We start from the raw sequence: 17463 nt of genomic DNA, 5'->3' as shown, positions 1-17463 counted from the left end.
CCAAATAATAATAATAACAATAATAACCATGTGTTAGCTATCAAATACTGAATAGCGTGATGTAGCGTGCGCATTTTTTCTTTGCATGGGGAAATAGGCCACCTAAAAATCAAATACTCACAAATTGAAACGGACCGCACCAAAGTTTAGAACTACAAACTAATGTGGTTTCAACAATTCCCTCAAAAAATGTGGTTTCAACAAAACGGGCTTTTCAGAATTAAGACTTGCTTGTTCGAGGTGGCTCATGGGATGGAACAGGCCAGAATTAGATTTTTTTTTTCTTTTTGAGTGAGAACAGGCCAGGTGCGCAACTTCATGTGTTTTTGCCATGCTTCAGCAGAGTCTAGCTCAGTTCAGGCTACACAGGGGATGCCGCTTGAAGAAGAGATCCTGGAGTATCTATCTCGTTCCTGGACTGCGTTGCGATGGGCCGGCCGATGGCCACCCATCTCGTCGACAGGGAGGAAAGCGGGTCGCCGACTGGATGGGGTTGCGACGGGAGTTTCGGTACGTGGGCTATTGGGCCGACAGAATGGCCAAGCCATGCTGCGTCTGGTCAGAAACGGCTTCGGTCGGTACGTGACCCTGTCAGGTGCAGCTCGCCATCGTTGTTGTTCGTTATCTCCAACAATCGTCACCCAAAATACAAGACCCATTTGTCCTTTGGTAGCGCTACAGGTAAAAGGTTCCATACCTATTTTTAATCTTCTCCAACAACAAAACCTAAAAGACAACACTCTCTGCAAATGGGTCTCGAGGAGAGAGGATACCCAAATTTGGGTTATGCCTCTCCTGATACCCAAAATAGGTCTTCTGTATGGGTACTCTGTTGGAGGCTATAGGTATTGTGTTGGAGACTCATTTTAGGTTTGGGTTACCAAATGGGTCTCCCTGTTGGAGATAGCCTTAGACGGTCGAGGGTGATCGATTCATCATTGACACGTTCGCGAGCTAGGTATGCAGACAAGATCAAGTGCTCAACAGATGTCATTGACACGTTTGCTTACCATTCCTGCAAATTGTGGTAGTTTGGGTGCTAATCGTTTTGGCGACATGCATATATGCTATAAATTAAATTACAACAAAATGTCAACTCGGCTCTCAAAAAAAGTCTTCTTGGCTGACGACACCACCGCTTTCTTCGTGGCGGCCTGCAAGCAGCCCCTCGTCCTTGATTTGGTCGCCCACTAAAGTGCAAAGCTGCCGGCTGCAATCATCGGGCTATTACACGCAGTGCACGCATCACGCCAAAAAGATAATTCCGAAACTCTCCTCAGGTTTAGATACTCTCGAGCCCCCTATCAGTATCACTGAAAAGAAAATCTTCACGCAAATCCCTGAAAATGATTGAAACTTTCAAACAACCCAAAAGGACTAGGCTGTAAATTCGCACCCCCCCAAATGTAACAGACGACCGTGAACTGCATTGGGATTGAGGACCGGGAGCCGGGAACACGCCGTGGTGTGTCCGACGCCCGGTCCGGAGCCGCTGCGCGCCGAGGCCGCCCTGGCTGGACACACGGCGTCGACCTACGCTTGGACGGCGTCCGTGAACCGGAGGCTTCGACCGCCGGCGCCGGCCTCCGCCCAGGCGGCCACGCCGCGGCGCGCCGTGCTGCCGTCCGCGGCGCCGCCGCCGCCGCGCAACGCCCGCCGCGTGCTGCTCGTCGTCGTCTTCGCCGCCGCCGCCGCCACCGTAGACGACACGGAGAGCCCTGCGTCCTCGGCGGCGTGGTGCGTCTCGAAGTCGAGCGGCTTGTCGGCGTCGTCCTCGCAGGCGCTCGGCCCCAGCAGGACCCTGCTGTCCGCGGCGCCGCGGCTGTTGTGCCATATCCCCAGGCAGTAGGACGCGGAGCAGAGCGCCGCGGCGAGGAGGAATACCAGGAGGTCCACGCACGTGAGGTGGGTCCCGCCGCCGCAGCACCTCCTGCCGGTGCCGGTGCCGTTGCCACCGCCGCGCGCTCTCGGCGACGATCCGTCGTTCGCCATGGCCTGGACCTGGAGCGGCGGCGAGGGTGTGGAGGACACGAGGCGGAGGAAACGGGAGAGAACTGACCCCAGTCGCCTTTGACGAAGCCTCTGGTGCATAGTCGAGGCCAAAGCTTTTATTTTTGTGGAGGCCAAAGCTTTATGTGTGTAGGTTGCAACGAAGCTCTGGAACGTCGAAGTTGGGGGTCGATGGTCTCCATGGTTGCTCAGGACTGATGAAAGCAGCAGTTTTTTTTTTTTCAGAAAGGGTCGTGCTTTATTTTTGTACAATTGTACGTACATATGCTATTATATAGACCATACATACTCCAAATTTTGTACAATCCAGTTTTGCTACTTCATTCATTGGTTGCTCTTGCTCCTCCCAACGAGCACAGTTGGGGGTTTGCGATTGGATGTGCGGAACCGGTCCACTTTGGCGCGCGATGCGCGTTGACTAGTTGACTTAGACTTTGGGTCGACATGCAATGAGAGCGTGCAGGTCCGACCAGGAGGAACACGGGACGCAACGCAAGGGGCTCGATTATACTTACTTGAGCCCATATACGGCACATGTGTGGCTCGGCCTGTGACGTGGCTTATTTAAAGGCCCATGCAAATTATGTAGCCTAGCCCACGAACTTGGGGTTGAAAACACTCAGCAATTGATCTTAGGCCTTGTTTAGTTCACCTCAAAAACCAAAAAAATTTGACATCGAATCTTGCAACACATACATGAAACATTAAATATAGACGAAAACAAAAAGTAATCACACGGTTTAGCTGTAAACCACGAGACAAATCTTTTGATCCTAGTTAGTCCATAATTGGATAATATTTGTCACAAACAAACGAAAGTGCTACAGTAGCGAAATCCAAAAAATTTTCACATCTAAACAAGGTCTTCCATTCGTTGGTTGGGTTGGGCGAGCATTTCCAACCGTCTCCCAATACAACTCCCAATAAGATACCATTAGGGTAGTCTAATATTACTTTCTAGATTTATTGGAAGAGATGCTGCAACACTACTCCAATATATCTTCCTCAATACCCATATGAAAGGTGGATCTCATAGAAGTATAGGAGAAAATATGACTGAAAAGTAGTAGTCGGGACGTCTCCATGGTATTAGGGGAGTTGTATCTCTCTCCTTGAGGGAGATGAGGAAAATATTGGTGACCACCAAAAAAGGGAGAGATATTGGGAGACTATTGGAGAAGAAAAGGTAGCACATCTTTTTAAACTTTGACCAACTTTTTAGAAAAAAAATGCTAAGATTCGTGATATCAAATTAGTATCACTAGATTTATCATAGAATATATTTTCATAAGATGCACATTTTATGTCATAGATGTTGTTATTCTTTTTTATAAAGTTAGTCAAACTTAAAAAAATTTGACTGGTACGGATTCTATGAATTAGAGGGAATACAATTCTAATAGTTCGGACGACAAATCTAGAGAAATATATGTTGCTAAATTTATAGGGTTGTTTCAAGTTAGACCACATACTTGTGCTTTTCTTAAGTTGGTGCACAAAATCAGCAAGAAGAGATTAAGTTTACTTTTAATATATCCAAATGATAGGATATCTGATGAATTATTTAAGAGTGGATATATCAAAAGCATCACATAGTTTATGGTCATTTAAGGTGTTGAAATGAGGAGTATCTATACAAATCGTATTGACGAGTCTAACTATTTTCATTAACAGGTCCAATCATCAATGAGGGACAATTGAATCTATGTGATATGCAGGCTGAAAGACTCATTTCCCTGTCAACACAATTGATCTTCAGCATGCTAAAGTATAAGTAACTCGGCAGGGCGGCGAGGAAGTAATAAAGGACAAAAGGTGCAAGAGTGAGGCTCTAATGTGCGCAAGTAATCGTTGTTGCCAGTAAGGCCTAGTTTAGATGTGAAAATTTTTTGGATTTCGCTATTGTAGCATTTTCGTTTGTTTGTGGTAAATATTGTTCAATCATAGACTAACTAGGCTCAAAAGATTTGTCTCGCGATTTACAGTCAAACTGTGTTGTTAGTTTTTGTTTTCGTCTATATTTAATGTTTCATGCATGTGCCGCAAGATTCGATGTGACAGAAATCTTAAAAACTTTTTGGCTTTTGGGATGAACTAAACAAGGCCTAAGCTATGGAGGTAGGAGATAGTAAGCTTAACGGAGAGGCAGAGAATATGGAAGGAATAGAGGGTGGATGATAGGAACCTTTTGACACGTGGATTTGACATGTGTGGTCCACGTCTATACACGGTTGACATGTCATGTCAAAACATAGGGCAGGTCAGAGCCCGATCACCTAACAAATTCAATGACCTAGATAACACTCACGTGTTCGGAGATCGAATATCAAAATTTGAGAGCTCGTGTGTCAAATAACAGCGGCTTACGAGTTCAGAGAGACAAATACTCTCTCCGTTACAAATTATAAGATATTTTGATTTTTTTTAATATATTGCATTAGTATATAGATATATACTAAGTATATAGAGAGTTAAAATGTTTTATAATTTAGAAAGAATTTGGTGCTAAAATCGAAGAGATGGAGACCCAAATAACACCGCGGTGCAAGTTCAATATCGTTCGTGAATTTTACTCAAACATCAATGAGGAACCGGCACGCTGTTGAATCACCTGATCGCGTCCACAAACTTTTTCTGCCCTCGTAAGGTCTTGTTTAGTTCACAAAAATTTTCAAAATTCTCCGTCACATCGAATCTGGTCGCATGCATAGAGCATTAAATATAGACGAAAATAAAAACTAACTGCACAGTTTACCTGTAATTTATGAGATGAATCTTTTGAGTCTAGTTACTCCGTGACTGGACAATGTTTGTCAAATAAAAACGAAATGCTACAGTAGCCAAAAATAAAAAAAATTTCGAACTAAACAAGGCCTAATTTAGGCCGTGTTTAGTTTCTAAAGTGAAAAATTTCGTAACACTATAAAAATTTTGTTTGTCTGTGGGAATTATTGTCCAACCATGGACTAACTAGGCTCAAAAGATTCGTCTCGTAAATTTCGACCAAACTGTGCAATTAGTTTTTATTTTCGTCTATATTTAATATTCTATGCATGCGTTTAAAGATTCGATGTGACGGTAAATCTTGAACTTTTTTGGATTTTAGAGTGAAAGTAAACAACGCCTTATTCGACCAATTTTGTAGCATGCGCCGTCTAGACGGAACAAGTACCATCGTCGTAGGCCGTAGGGTTTTTTTTTAAGAAGGTCGTAGGTGTAGTTGATAACACATGAGCTCGCAGGAAAATAAAATCCCACGTCGCTGTACTAGCTCCGAATGCTTATGTGTTGCATGCTCGATATGATGACTGCTGAACAAATATCTAAAACTCAACTTTCGTTGACGAGGTCAGTGGTTTGTCCTCGCCTGCGCAGTGCCTCTCTTACAAATTGATCGAAGTGCTCGACCACTAAATCGCAGCGCTGCCGCCCGATTGCTTTCGATACACTTAGGTCTTGTTTACTTCCCTGAAAATTTTACAAAATTTTTCATATTCTCCGTCACATCGAATCTTTAGACACATGTATGGAGTATTAAATATAGACGAAAATAAAAACTAATTGCACAGTTTGGTCGAAATTGACGAGACGAATCTTTTGAGTCTAGTTAGTCCATGATTGGACAATATTTATCAAATACAAACAAAAGTGCTACAGTGTCCATTTACTAAAAATTTTCGGAACTAAACAAGGCCTTACACACACGCACCACAGGTCCACACCAAAGGAGTTTTTCACACAAGTCCTTGCAAAACCATACATCCCATAGTATAGAAACTAAAAAACATAGAGGACTAAAGCGGCAGTTATGCATTGCGATTGCGAATTCTGGTCAGACCGTCAGAGCGACAGAGTCTCACAGCACAGGCGCGAAAACTCACCAATTATCCGACGTCGAGACGGCGCGCACGGAGGCCGGTAGGACGCATAACGCGCGGGCTCACCTCCTGGCGGCGGCGGCGGCGGCCTCCACGCCGCTGCCCAAGCAAGTTCCCCGCTCACGCCATGGCGCCGCTTAATGCCCGCCGCGCTCTGGTCGTCGTCGTCGTCGTTGCGGCCGGGGAAGCGGAGACGAACAGCCCGGCGCTCTCGGCGGTGTGGTGGGCCTCGAAGTCGAGCGGCTCGCGATCGTCTGCTGCGCCAGCGGCGCCCGGGGGAGCATCGCTTCCGCAGGGCCACAAGGCGCCGGCCGCGCCGGGCACGAGGACGCGGTTGTCCGCGGCGGCGCGGTTGTTGTACCATATCGACAGGCAGTAGGACGCGGAGCACAGCATCGCAGCGACTAGGAAGGTGAGGAGGTCGCCGCGCGTGGGGGTGCGCCAGCGCCACCATCTGCCGGCGCCGGGGCGCCTGCTGCTTGTCGAGCCGGTGCTCGGCATGGGCGACGACTCGGCGAGGGAGTAGGAGGAGGGGGGACGAAGCGGAAGGAGAGGACTGGCTGGCTCGAGCGGCGAACGTGTGTTTACGCGCGCGCGCGCGCGTGTAACAGTGCAGGTCGCTTTTAAGGGAGGGTGGCCGGTGGCGCAATAAACAAAAACCGGAGGTTTTATTTGGTGTAGGCAGCCAAGTTAAGCGAGGCGCAGACGACGGTGTTCCAAGGGTAATGATTTGAACGTTCCTAAAAAAAAAAGGTAATGATTTGAACATATCTAGTGCTTATTTGGATAATGACGCCTAGTTATTACGGAGTACGCTTATTCTTACCGTGTTGACTAGGTAATTTTTTATTTATGACTTTTTTGGAGAAAGTATTTAGGTACTCCCGGAAAGGTTATTAATAAGTATTATCTAGTTGAATACCTTATCGTTTATATTGTGTGTAACAGATCGGATACGAACGGATATTAACAGTATTGTATTTTGTTTTTATAATTTTGTTTGAATTCAAATTCGAATACGGATAGTTTTAACAATGCTAGATAGGTTACTATTAGATATCGACATCATAATATGTTATTTGAGTATTGGAATACGGATACAGTATCGGATGTTGAATATCTAGACTCGGATACGGACATACTTAAATACTTCTAAACAAATTCGGTCTCGAATACGATCGACCTTATACCAATTTTCCATCCATAATTGTGTTTAGTTGAATACTTTATATTTTACAATAGAATGAGTAATAGTCATGATACATATATAAGAGAAAGATATGTAGAGCTTAGTACTTCCTCTGTCCTAAAATATAAGAGAAAGATATATATAAAGATTAGTACTTCCTCAGTCCAAAAAATAATGTAAACCTCACTTCTACAAAAGCTACAGGTCTTTAATTTTGAACAAGAATTTTTGAACAAATAAATAATAAAAAATGTTGACATCTATAATGTGTAACAAGTATTATTAGATCCATCATAAAACGTGAGGCTATTGTTCTATTTGTTTGGAACGGAGTATGTGTTTCCTTTATTCATGTTGAGATGGATATGGTAGCATGAGAATGATTGGATCTCCCTCCGCGCGAATATCCGCCAAAGAAAGAGAAATATCTAGGCTCCTATCTCTCGCGCGAGAGCTGTGACCACTACATTTATGTACTGCTACTAGTGGATTTCAGTTCATCAAGACTGCGAATTGCATAATTGACCCGTTCTTGGTCACGTCACTATCATGGCGTGCTCCGAACGACCCAGCTTTGGACAAGTCGTCGGGTCAACTCACACACCCTGGTGGGTCAGGTGCAAGCTACCGGGTCGCCGGATTCCAGTTCGGCCCGCATAGACATTGGCCCAGGTAGGCCTGGGAGTCTTAGTGAAGAGCAGCGAGGCCCATGCATTACGAATGGCTTTCTTGAAACCCATTGGGTCACAAGAAGCCCGCAATGAGACAGGCCAGTGGCCATAGCGGCACAGCGCGTTTTTTTGTTCTTTTTTTTTTTTTTTACAACACGGCACATCCCGTTTTGGATCTCGATCTCGATCTCCAGCTCGCTGCTATTGGTCAATGTCTGTGCGGGCCGAACTGATCCAAGTCTAGCAAGCTCAGGTCACCTGATCCAAGTTTCCGTCCAGACTGCAGAGTCCCATTCTGGCTAGGATCGGCGCCGCGGTCTCACCGCATTTCCATCCCGCGTGGCGTGAGCCGTGACGCGCCGCAGTTGTGTATGGCAGCCAGCCACCGCCCGCGGCGCCCCTCGTCACGGGCCACGGACGGACGTTCTCGTCCAGCACCAGCAGGCAGCAGCGCATCCTCCTATTCCTGGCTCTCCGTGCCCCCGAACGGCCGCGGGACACGACACGACAGGAGCGGGCAGGCTGGCGGAAGGACGCTGCAGCCAGGGCGGCGTGCCCGCCAGCTCCCCGCCCGTACTCCTCCTCCTCCTCCTCCTCCTCCTCCTCCTCCTCCTCCTCCTCTCGCTGCAGGGCACGCAACTAGCGTGGGCGACTGCCGCTGCCGGACTGGGGGACCGTGGCGGGACCGAGACGCGGGTGCGGCGATCGAATCCCTCCCTACCGCCTCCTTATCACAAATCATTATGGAGCTGGTTGATCAGCAAACAAGCTACGAGTACAGGCGTGATGGACGGTCCCGGCTGCCTTTGCCTGCCGCCCGGCGTGGCGTTTTCCGTGCCTGCTGATCGATCCGCCAGGTGAGCGGCTGGGCCTGGGCCTGGGCCTGGGCCTGGGGGTTTTCGCGGGGTCCAGTCGTTTGCTTCGTGTCGGATCCAGACTGATCGATGGATGTACGGCGACTGGTTGATGATCAGCCGACGAGCTCCGTATAAGTGTACGGCACCAATTTGCTCGGTGGTGGTAGCGAGAAAAAATATCTTCCGGTGAAACGGCACGGGTTTTGTCGGGTCAGGTCCAGGATGAATCGAATTCGAATGCGACGACAACTGATGACTGCGATAGAGAAACACGAGTCCAATATCACGACGCTCTTCGATCACAATCTTGTGAGCAACAGCAAAGCACGCAGCTGTAATTTTCGGTGTCACGCCTTTCGACCTTTCCTTCTGAAGATATTTCCTGTGCTTTATTACCTTGTCCTTTGAAAGCAGCTAGCAAAAAAAAAAAAAGACTTCGAAACGGTTTTATCAGTGTTTGCTTGACTAGTTTAAGGCTCTGTATCCATTTGACATATAGTATGACCAAATGTCGTGCACATTTGACTGTTCTACCTTATGTAGTGTTGCATTCGATTGCTGTAGCTGGTCGAAAGCTTCTTCAGAGAGAGACAGATCAATCAGAAAGATGAAACATTGAATCCTCTGAGCGAGCCTTCGCCATATACATGACGTCAGGTTAGGAAGCAAATGGGCATGCACATTTTGACGGTTGAACCATGCAAATATTCTGTTCCATTACGACTTGCTTACACAAAGGCTCATGCGACCACCACATCGTTATATAATTCCAATTCCTACCTTTCAGGCATTGCATAAAACTAAGGGTTAAATTCAAACTCGTTTGAAACTTGCGTTTGAGCTTTAGAAAAATCGACCGCCTTATTTTGTACTCCCTCTATCTCTAAAAGCTGCAACTTCTAGAGTTATCCTAAGTCAAACTTTTCGAACTTTGACCAAATTTATAGAAAAAACACTAAGATTTATAATACCAAATTAATACCATTAGATTTATTATAGAATATATTTTATAAGATACTCATTTTATATCATAGATATGGATGCTATTTTTTTTATAAAATTGGCCAAAGTTAAAAACGTTGACCAGCATGGATTCTAGGAGTTAAAGCTTTCGGAGAGACAAAGGAAGTACTAGGTTTGAATCCATTCTTATCTATATATCTTATAAAGACAAACCCCACTAAGCTAATTCTCTTACACCTCCTTGCGTCACATCATCATCCACTTTTTCTGCTGCTGCATGCAATTAAGTGTCAACTCACAAATGGTTTCACTAGTTGATGCGGCTACCTAGACATGACCATGCATGCATACTGCTAGCAATTATTCTCTCATGTGATCTCTCTTTCTCTTTTGAATCTGACTACTAAAACTATATACAGATGACTTAATAAACTACAGTGAGGTCATATTTATATTCCCCCTTCATACGCGCATCAACGTACGAGAAATTCTCCTAGTTACCGTGATTATTAGGCGGTCGTAGATCTAAAGTCGTCATGGTAGGCTTTGGCCGCCTGGTCCATAGGGCAGCATTGGATCCACGCGCGAGGTCCAGTGCCTCGGCGATGAGTTAGGCTTTGTTTAGTTCATTCTAAAAATTAAAAGAAAATAAGATTTTCCGTTACATCGAATCTTGCGATATATGTATATATTATTAAATATAGACAAAAATAAAAACTAATTGCAGAGTTTCTCTCTAAATTACGAGATGAATCTTTTAAACCTAATTATTCCACAATTGGATAATAAATTTTCGGAACTAAAACAAGGCCTTAGCGCTCGTCGTTCCTGCTCCTTCTCCGATGCAAACTAGATATAGTTTATACATATTAATTTATATTAATTTTTATAGATATTATATTAAAAACTAAAATCCGAATTAATAAGTTCTATAGAATAATTTTTTATGTAATCATATTTATTTTTTTTATTCTCAACCAATTATATGACTTTATGTATTTGATCTCGTGTAGACATAGTTTATAACTTAAACCTAGTTTTTTTTATTTTTAATGTCCCTTTTCAATAATTATCTTACTGTATCAGTAAAATGCTTACGCCAGGGTTAGATTACTGTTTCCGTGTTTCGTGCCGAGCTGACAGCGCGTGAGACCGTGATGGTCTTTTGGCGGCAGGTCCACACCGGCGGGCGGCCGCAGCCGCAGGAGGGTGCCGCTGGCGTGGCACAGCTATCCGCATCTGCTCAGCTCAACTTGCAGTGGCCTGGTCTATCTGGACGGACTGGGTCGTCGGCAGCAGATCGATCAGTGGACCATCGTCTCCTTGTCCTTGATAAGCGCAGCTGCGTTCTCTGCTAGTCTGCTCCGTATATACCGGCTCTACGTATACAAGGGAAATAGTACTCCGTATATATATTTAGTATTTTTCTGACTGTGAAATTTGGGCTGAAGAAGCCAGAAGGAGAACCTGACTAATGAATAATGATTGTGATATTGTGTGATAACCTGCCTGGCTTCTTGGGAGATTCCTCGATCGGCTGTCTTATCATGTGCAGAGATGAGCAAATTGAGTTTTAATTCTCGACGGTAGTACGTCGCGCTCGCATGAACATTTGTTATTTGTGGGCACACCAACAATATCATCGTCATCGTCAGGAATTGAAAATTGCGTCGACTGCCTAAGTGCAAGGTGTAGTGTTGTACTACACTCGTTATTCTACACGCATAAAAACAAAGGCCACGTATCGATGACGAGCATCTCTATTATTCTATTAGAAGAAACGAAGGAGCGCATATCATTCAACAACTCTTGTTTTTTGTCTCGGGTAGAGACCGGGCCTTGTTTAGTATATTTTTTTTTTTTGCAAAATAGACACTGTATCACTTTCGTTTGTATTGAACAAATATTGTCTAGTCATAGACTAACTAGACTTAAAAGATTTGTCTCACAAATTACAGACAACTGATGTAATTAGTTATTCTTTTTATCTATATCTAATGCTTTATATATTTACCACAAGATTCAATGTGACTAAGAATCTGAAAAATTTTGTAAAATTTTTTTTAGAACTAAACAAGGCCTAGCTAGATATGTAGATAAGAGCATGCCAGTGCCACAATATATCCTTCGTCATATATATTCTACTATCACGTGGTGTCACATTCCCCTTTTCACCCCGTAAGAAAGGTCTTCTAGTTGCTGAAATGAAAGTTTTGGGCCACTATATGTCTATATCACTTTCGTCTGTTTGTAGCAAATATTGTCTAATCATAAACTAATTAGGATCAAAAGTTTTGCTTCATGATTTACAGATGAACTATATAATTAATTTTTGTTTTCGTCTATATTTAATGCTTCATGCATGTGTCACGATGTGACAGAAATTTTTTTAAAAAAATTAGTTTTGGAGGTGAACTAAGCAAGGCCAAAACTTATCGGCACGTCGTCGTTTAAACTTATACAAGCTCCTTTTACTCAGGACTTTTTGTTCAACTGCATGGAGGGTGCATTTTGCATACGTAAACGTAAAATACGTAGTAGTACGCGTATTCGATACGTATACTGCTGTGCCCTGTGGTCCTATGCATGCATGCGCGTGCATGGCCAGAGCTGGGGCTGCATGCACACAGCACAGTACAGATGCGCCCACGGCAAAACGTGATGGTCCAACTGGACTCCACGCCCTGCCTGCTACTGCTAGATCTGGAGCTCACGAGTCACACACACCCACGATAACGTGATGAGCATCAGCTGCGTGCCATCGTACCGACGGACGCTACAGGGGAATAAGAGGACCCGACTAGTAGTCTGCCGGCTTGTGGCCGCCGGGGTGGGGCCGGGCCGGGCAGCCGCCCGCCCGGCAACATCGACGGTCGTCCGATCACTTCCCGTCGCCCGCCGCGCGAGCAAAACTACAGTACCAGCCCCCGGCATTGGAATCGTTCAGCGCCAGCCTTTTCCATAGCTCGGTCGTCGTCCCTGTATTTGTAATTTGTTCTACTCCAGGTTAATTAATTACTCCATTCCTACACGATTCATCAGAGAAACATTTTGAACTTCAAGTTTCTACCAAACTACGTAATTTTGCTACAACGTTCAGAGAAACGCTCATCCAAACGAGCGCTCTCGATCGACGCAGTATATTGTATACGTATATCTTTCACGTTTTGTTCCGTGTATATATATATATATATATATATATATATATATATATATATATATATATTCGTTCCACACTTGCACGGAATACAGCGGCGGGCAAGGGGTACCCAGCCGCCACGTCTCGCATCCCACGGGCCGGAGCGTGTGTGCTGACTGGGATCCACGCTTCGTCCTCAGCTAGCTGCGTGCACCGGTGCACCGCTGTCCCGAAACTTTTGTTGCGGCGGCTGGCTCTATCTTCTCGTGCGGGGATTCGGGCCCCGCCGGCTGACAGGGACAGGGACCCTACCTGCATGATCATTGCAGGCATGTGGGCTCGATCCGTGATTGGTGCACGTGGTGGCTAGGACGACTAGGAAAGCTCCACCGTTGTGCTTGGGAGCTTCCGATGTGTGGTGTTAATTAATGCTCAAAAGTGTGTAGAATTCTTTTTTTTTTTTCAAATTTCATCTACTGGCGCTGGTGCACGGCAGCGTTCATTGGTGCTTCAAGTTTTATAAAGATGTGTGGTATACTCATTATATTTACTTGAACCAAAGGTGGAACGATGGATAACAAGTTACCCAGAACAAGTGCCGGGACAACAGCTTCTTCTAATTCACTTCTCTTACAGATTCACCTATGGATACTAAGTGAATTCCCCGCGCGTTGCTGTGATATTTTTTAAAAAATAAATCATTATATACATAGCATTACTATATGGTATTCAATCTATTATATATATATACATATGAATTTGACTTATATGTATTTTATTGTATTAGATCTAGTAAAAAATTGCTAAGCTAATAGAATAAAAACTAATATTTGGTTACATTATAGAGGAATTAATTGGTGATGAAACAAATAGTGTATGTACATGACTTGTATGTTAATAGATTAAAGATTTAAAGTATTTCATATGATATAGATGACATGGTTATTTTTTGTAATTAATATGGGATGACATGGACTTAGTGGGGAATGATGTGGACACCTTGCATGAAGAAATAGAATATTTAGTGTGTCACTTAGTGGGGAATGACGTGGACACCTTGCATGAAAAGTGAATTCATCTAGTGGGGTTTAACTTTATAAGAGTTATAGATATATGCTGTACAAACGAACCACTTTCAGCCATAAAAATTGTTCTATCACTTATATCCAAAAGAATTGGGATCTCTAACAAACACCTCCGGTTTGATAGTTTTTCTCCTCCCAAAAATAGATTGAATAAATTCTTTAAATCTTGTATATTGTAGCAAGTTGCCTTTTAATTTCTCTCTACCTAAAATAAAAAAGCCGGTGAAGTTATAAGAACCAACTTCATGAGTTCAGCCTCCTCTGAATAATCTATACTATAATTAAAATCTTTTCTAGTCAAATTCCACCTGTAAGATCAATGACTCACAACACATGTTCTATAGATTTAACGGCCCAGATTAGAAGTATGATCACGACCTTACACACCCTCAGCCTCGCGTTAAATCAAATCTCCGTCAGCCGCGTCGCGGGATCGATTCTTCCGATCACACAAATAAAAGAAAACCTCCATAAATACTAAAAAAAGCCGCAACCTAATGTCGTGGGATTGATTCTTACCGATCGCACACGAGCAAAAAAAATCTGCGTCAATTACTCGCTCCTTAGGAAATCTACCTTTGTCAACGAGTCAAGCACGATTCAATTTTTGAATACACCACAATTTCCGCCTCCTTCATCTACCACAACTGACGCCCGGCTGTGGAGGACCGTCGTCGGGCTGGTGCCGCAGCTAGGTCGCGTGATCCACCTCCGTCTTTCAGCGATCACCGCGCTTGGGATTTCAAGGCATTGACTGCATCACGTCGGCTTTGTCATCACCGTCGATCTCCTTCGCCGGAACCATGTTCGACGCCAACAGGGATCTCTAAACGCCGCATGAAGAACCAGGTCTTTCCTTCATTCGTATTTTGCTTTCCTCATCGCTGTGTATGCATGGATCGGAGGTACAGTTGTGCATTCCACTGTGCTTCTTCTACTACTGAAAAAAAAATATTTTCGATCTATATTTTTTGTTTTTAGAAGCATCTCAAAATCGTAGCGTTAGCACGGGTATTATACTAGTATAGCAAAGAGTCCGAGATAATAAAACACTCCTAAACAATAAAACGTCACCTATAACTTTTGTGACAGCAAAGAGCTAGCACAATAATCTTTAGAAGTGTCAATGGTTCTGACTGCACTGGCTGGCGTGGCGAAACACTACGGCAGCAGCAACCACAGTTGCAGCTAGTGCAACCGAGCACCTCTATTGATCATCTAAATGCTGTCAGAGGCTGTTTATCTAACTGTGTTAGTTAAAATTGCTTGCATTATTGTTTTTTTATCTTAACGAAATATACTACTAAACATAACTAGTCTCGTGTCTGAGAAAACCATAAGACCTTGTTTGGATATGCATGTATTAATCTCAATCCACATGTATCGTAGAAAATTATTATAAAATTAAACTAAGTTTTATTCTAGTCTACTCTAACACAAGGAGTAATTTAATTTGTCAAGAAGGATGATCAGATGAGACTGAGCGCAATAATAGCTGGTAGAGTTGAAGCGCGGCACGACTTCCGTCCCTAACCCTAACAATTCCTTCCACGTACTTTGCCGTCGTGGCCATCTCTCTTCCAAACCATATCCAAATCATGCACCTTAAGGGTACACGTCAGGCAAGGAAAACGACTCCATTCCTAGCTGGAGATTTGATTTACTCCGTATTTTGCGACAAACAAAACTGAGTAATCACTTACGTCCGATCCGCCATTCCTAAAGTCATTTTTAAATAAAACATACTCTATAGTTAAGGCCTAGTTTGCGAAAAGAAAGTTTTTGGGTAGTGTAACATATTTATAATTATAACAATTAGTGTTCAATTATAGACTAATTAGTCTTAAAATATTCGTCTCACAAAATACATACAAAGTATATAATTAGTTATTTTTTAATCTATATATATTTAATACTCCACGTGTCTAAACATTTAATGTGATGAGACAAAAGTTTTTAAGTGGGAACTAAACAAGACCTAAGCTAACAATACACATTATGTTTCATAAAACGTTAGCGTTTTTTATTTATTTACTTAAATTTATTTTTTTGAATTAATTTCTCACGAAACGAGATTACTATGGTCATCTTTAGTGGAAGTTTCATGAGCTAGTTTCTAAGACATTCATGTTTTAAAAATTATGTAGAAGAGTTTTGTCTTAATAAAATTTTTATTATCTCTCCTTTTATTAATATGGTATTACGTCATATATGTATTCATAAAATTATAATGAAACGGAACGCAGGGCCGAAAGTGACCCTGGCATGCAATGCATCGGACCGATCGGCCCTTCGAGATCAACGGGGGCTGACCTGTCGGCTGTCACGCCTCCGGTCCTGTTCGTGCCGCGAGGAGGTAAAAATGCACGGCGAACCAGCCAGCACGTTTTTTCTTTTTTTTGTTGCTAAAAACTGTTCGTGATAATTTTCAATTCAGTTTTATACCTTTTTTAAAAATCTGCTCGTGATCGTCAGTGCGCGCGACGTGTGCCCACCACCGGCCGGCGCGGCGATGCCACGTCAGGCGAGCTTGAATAGCCGTACCTGTCTTGTCCTGCTCGGCACGACTCAGCAGCCACGGCGTCGTGAAGGTTGCCATAAAACTTGTGTGAATTGTTGAAGATATGTACCTTGTTTATTTAACTAAGGTCAGTCTCAGTGGGGGTTTCACCAGGATGTCATGCATATTTATTAGAGTGTCATGTCAGCAAAACTGCACTTTTTGTATGAAACGAAGAGGAGAGAGAAGAAAGTAGTTTCACCATGGTAAAACTCCGCGGGCGTTGTTTCCCACGCGGTGAAACGAGATGAAATCCCCACTAAGGGCTAAATCGTTTCATCATCTTGCATATGATTCAATCATTTTGCAGTAATTAAATGCTTTGCCCAGCCTAGGAAACGTCAATGTGAAACTCATGCATTGTAGAGATTGTTTCATTATTCGTTTCATTGATGTCCTGTCAGCGGATTTGTTTTGGAAAACAATGCATTGAAACGGGCCACTGAGACTGGCCTAATAAGCTATTGCAAAATATACTATTAGTTGATTTATTATAAAACAAACCATTGAATAACTGGCTGGAGCTGGATCGATCGATCTGTTTTTTACTCCTACTTATCGAAGCCTGAGAACGACGGTAATTCGGTACATTGGCGATCTCTTAACACGAAAACAACGTGGATACATTGTATGACCAAGCATGGGACATATCTCTCATTGTCTCATGTTAATTTTAGGAAAAAAAAGAATCGAGAAGGTTTGGAATCGATTTTTGTATAGCTATAGATAAAAATAAAAATTAATTGTCCAGTTTGCATATAAATTACGAGATAAATTTTTTTAAACATAGTTACTCTATGATTGAACAATATTTATCAAATAAAAATAAAATTATTACAGCAAAAACTTTTTAGATTTAAACAAGATCTAAACCCCCGATTTTTCAGACCAGTGAAATGCTTCGACATTCCAGCCTGTCATGAGCTGCCTCAATGTACGCCGCCGCGGGGGACATCTGTAGAAGTATCCAGTCCATACGACTCCTGCGCCTCCTACCAGCAGCCCCTGCTGCGCCTACCCTACAAGTTGCGGCGGGCGCATGGACCCGATCGCTGACGCGTGGCCTCCTAGGCGCCAGACAGCCGCCCGGTGCATGCACCGCGTTCACGGA

At 43.6% G+C, this 17463-nt stretch overlaps 1 protein-coding gene across 1 annotated transcript; it reads right to left on the bottom strand.

Annotated features, from left to right (window-relative positions):
- LOC8063185 lies at positions 978 to 3969 on the bottom strand. The gene has a single exon (XM_021455464.1). The coding sequence runs from the start codon at positions 2272 to 2274 to the stop codon at positions 1534 to 1536; it is 741 nt and encodes a 246-aa protein (XP_021311139.1). The 5' UTR covers positions 2275 to 3969; the 3' UTR covers positions 978 to 1533.

This window comes from Sorghum bicolor, chromosome 1, assembly GCF_000003195.3.
Source record: "Sorghum bicolor cultivar BTx623 chromosome 1, Sorghum_bicolor_NCBIv3, whole genome shotgun sequence".
Classification (NCBI taxonomy): domain Eukaryota; kingdom Viridiplantae; phylum Streptophyta; class Magnoliopsida; order Poales; family Poaceae; genus Sorghum; species Sorghum bicolor.
This window is presented reverse-complemented; position numbering and strand designations above follow the sequence as displayed.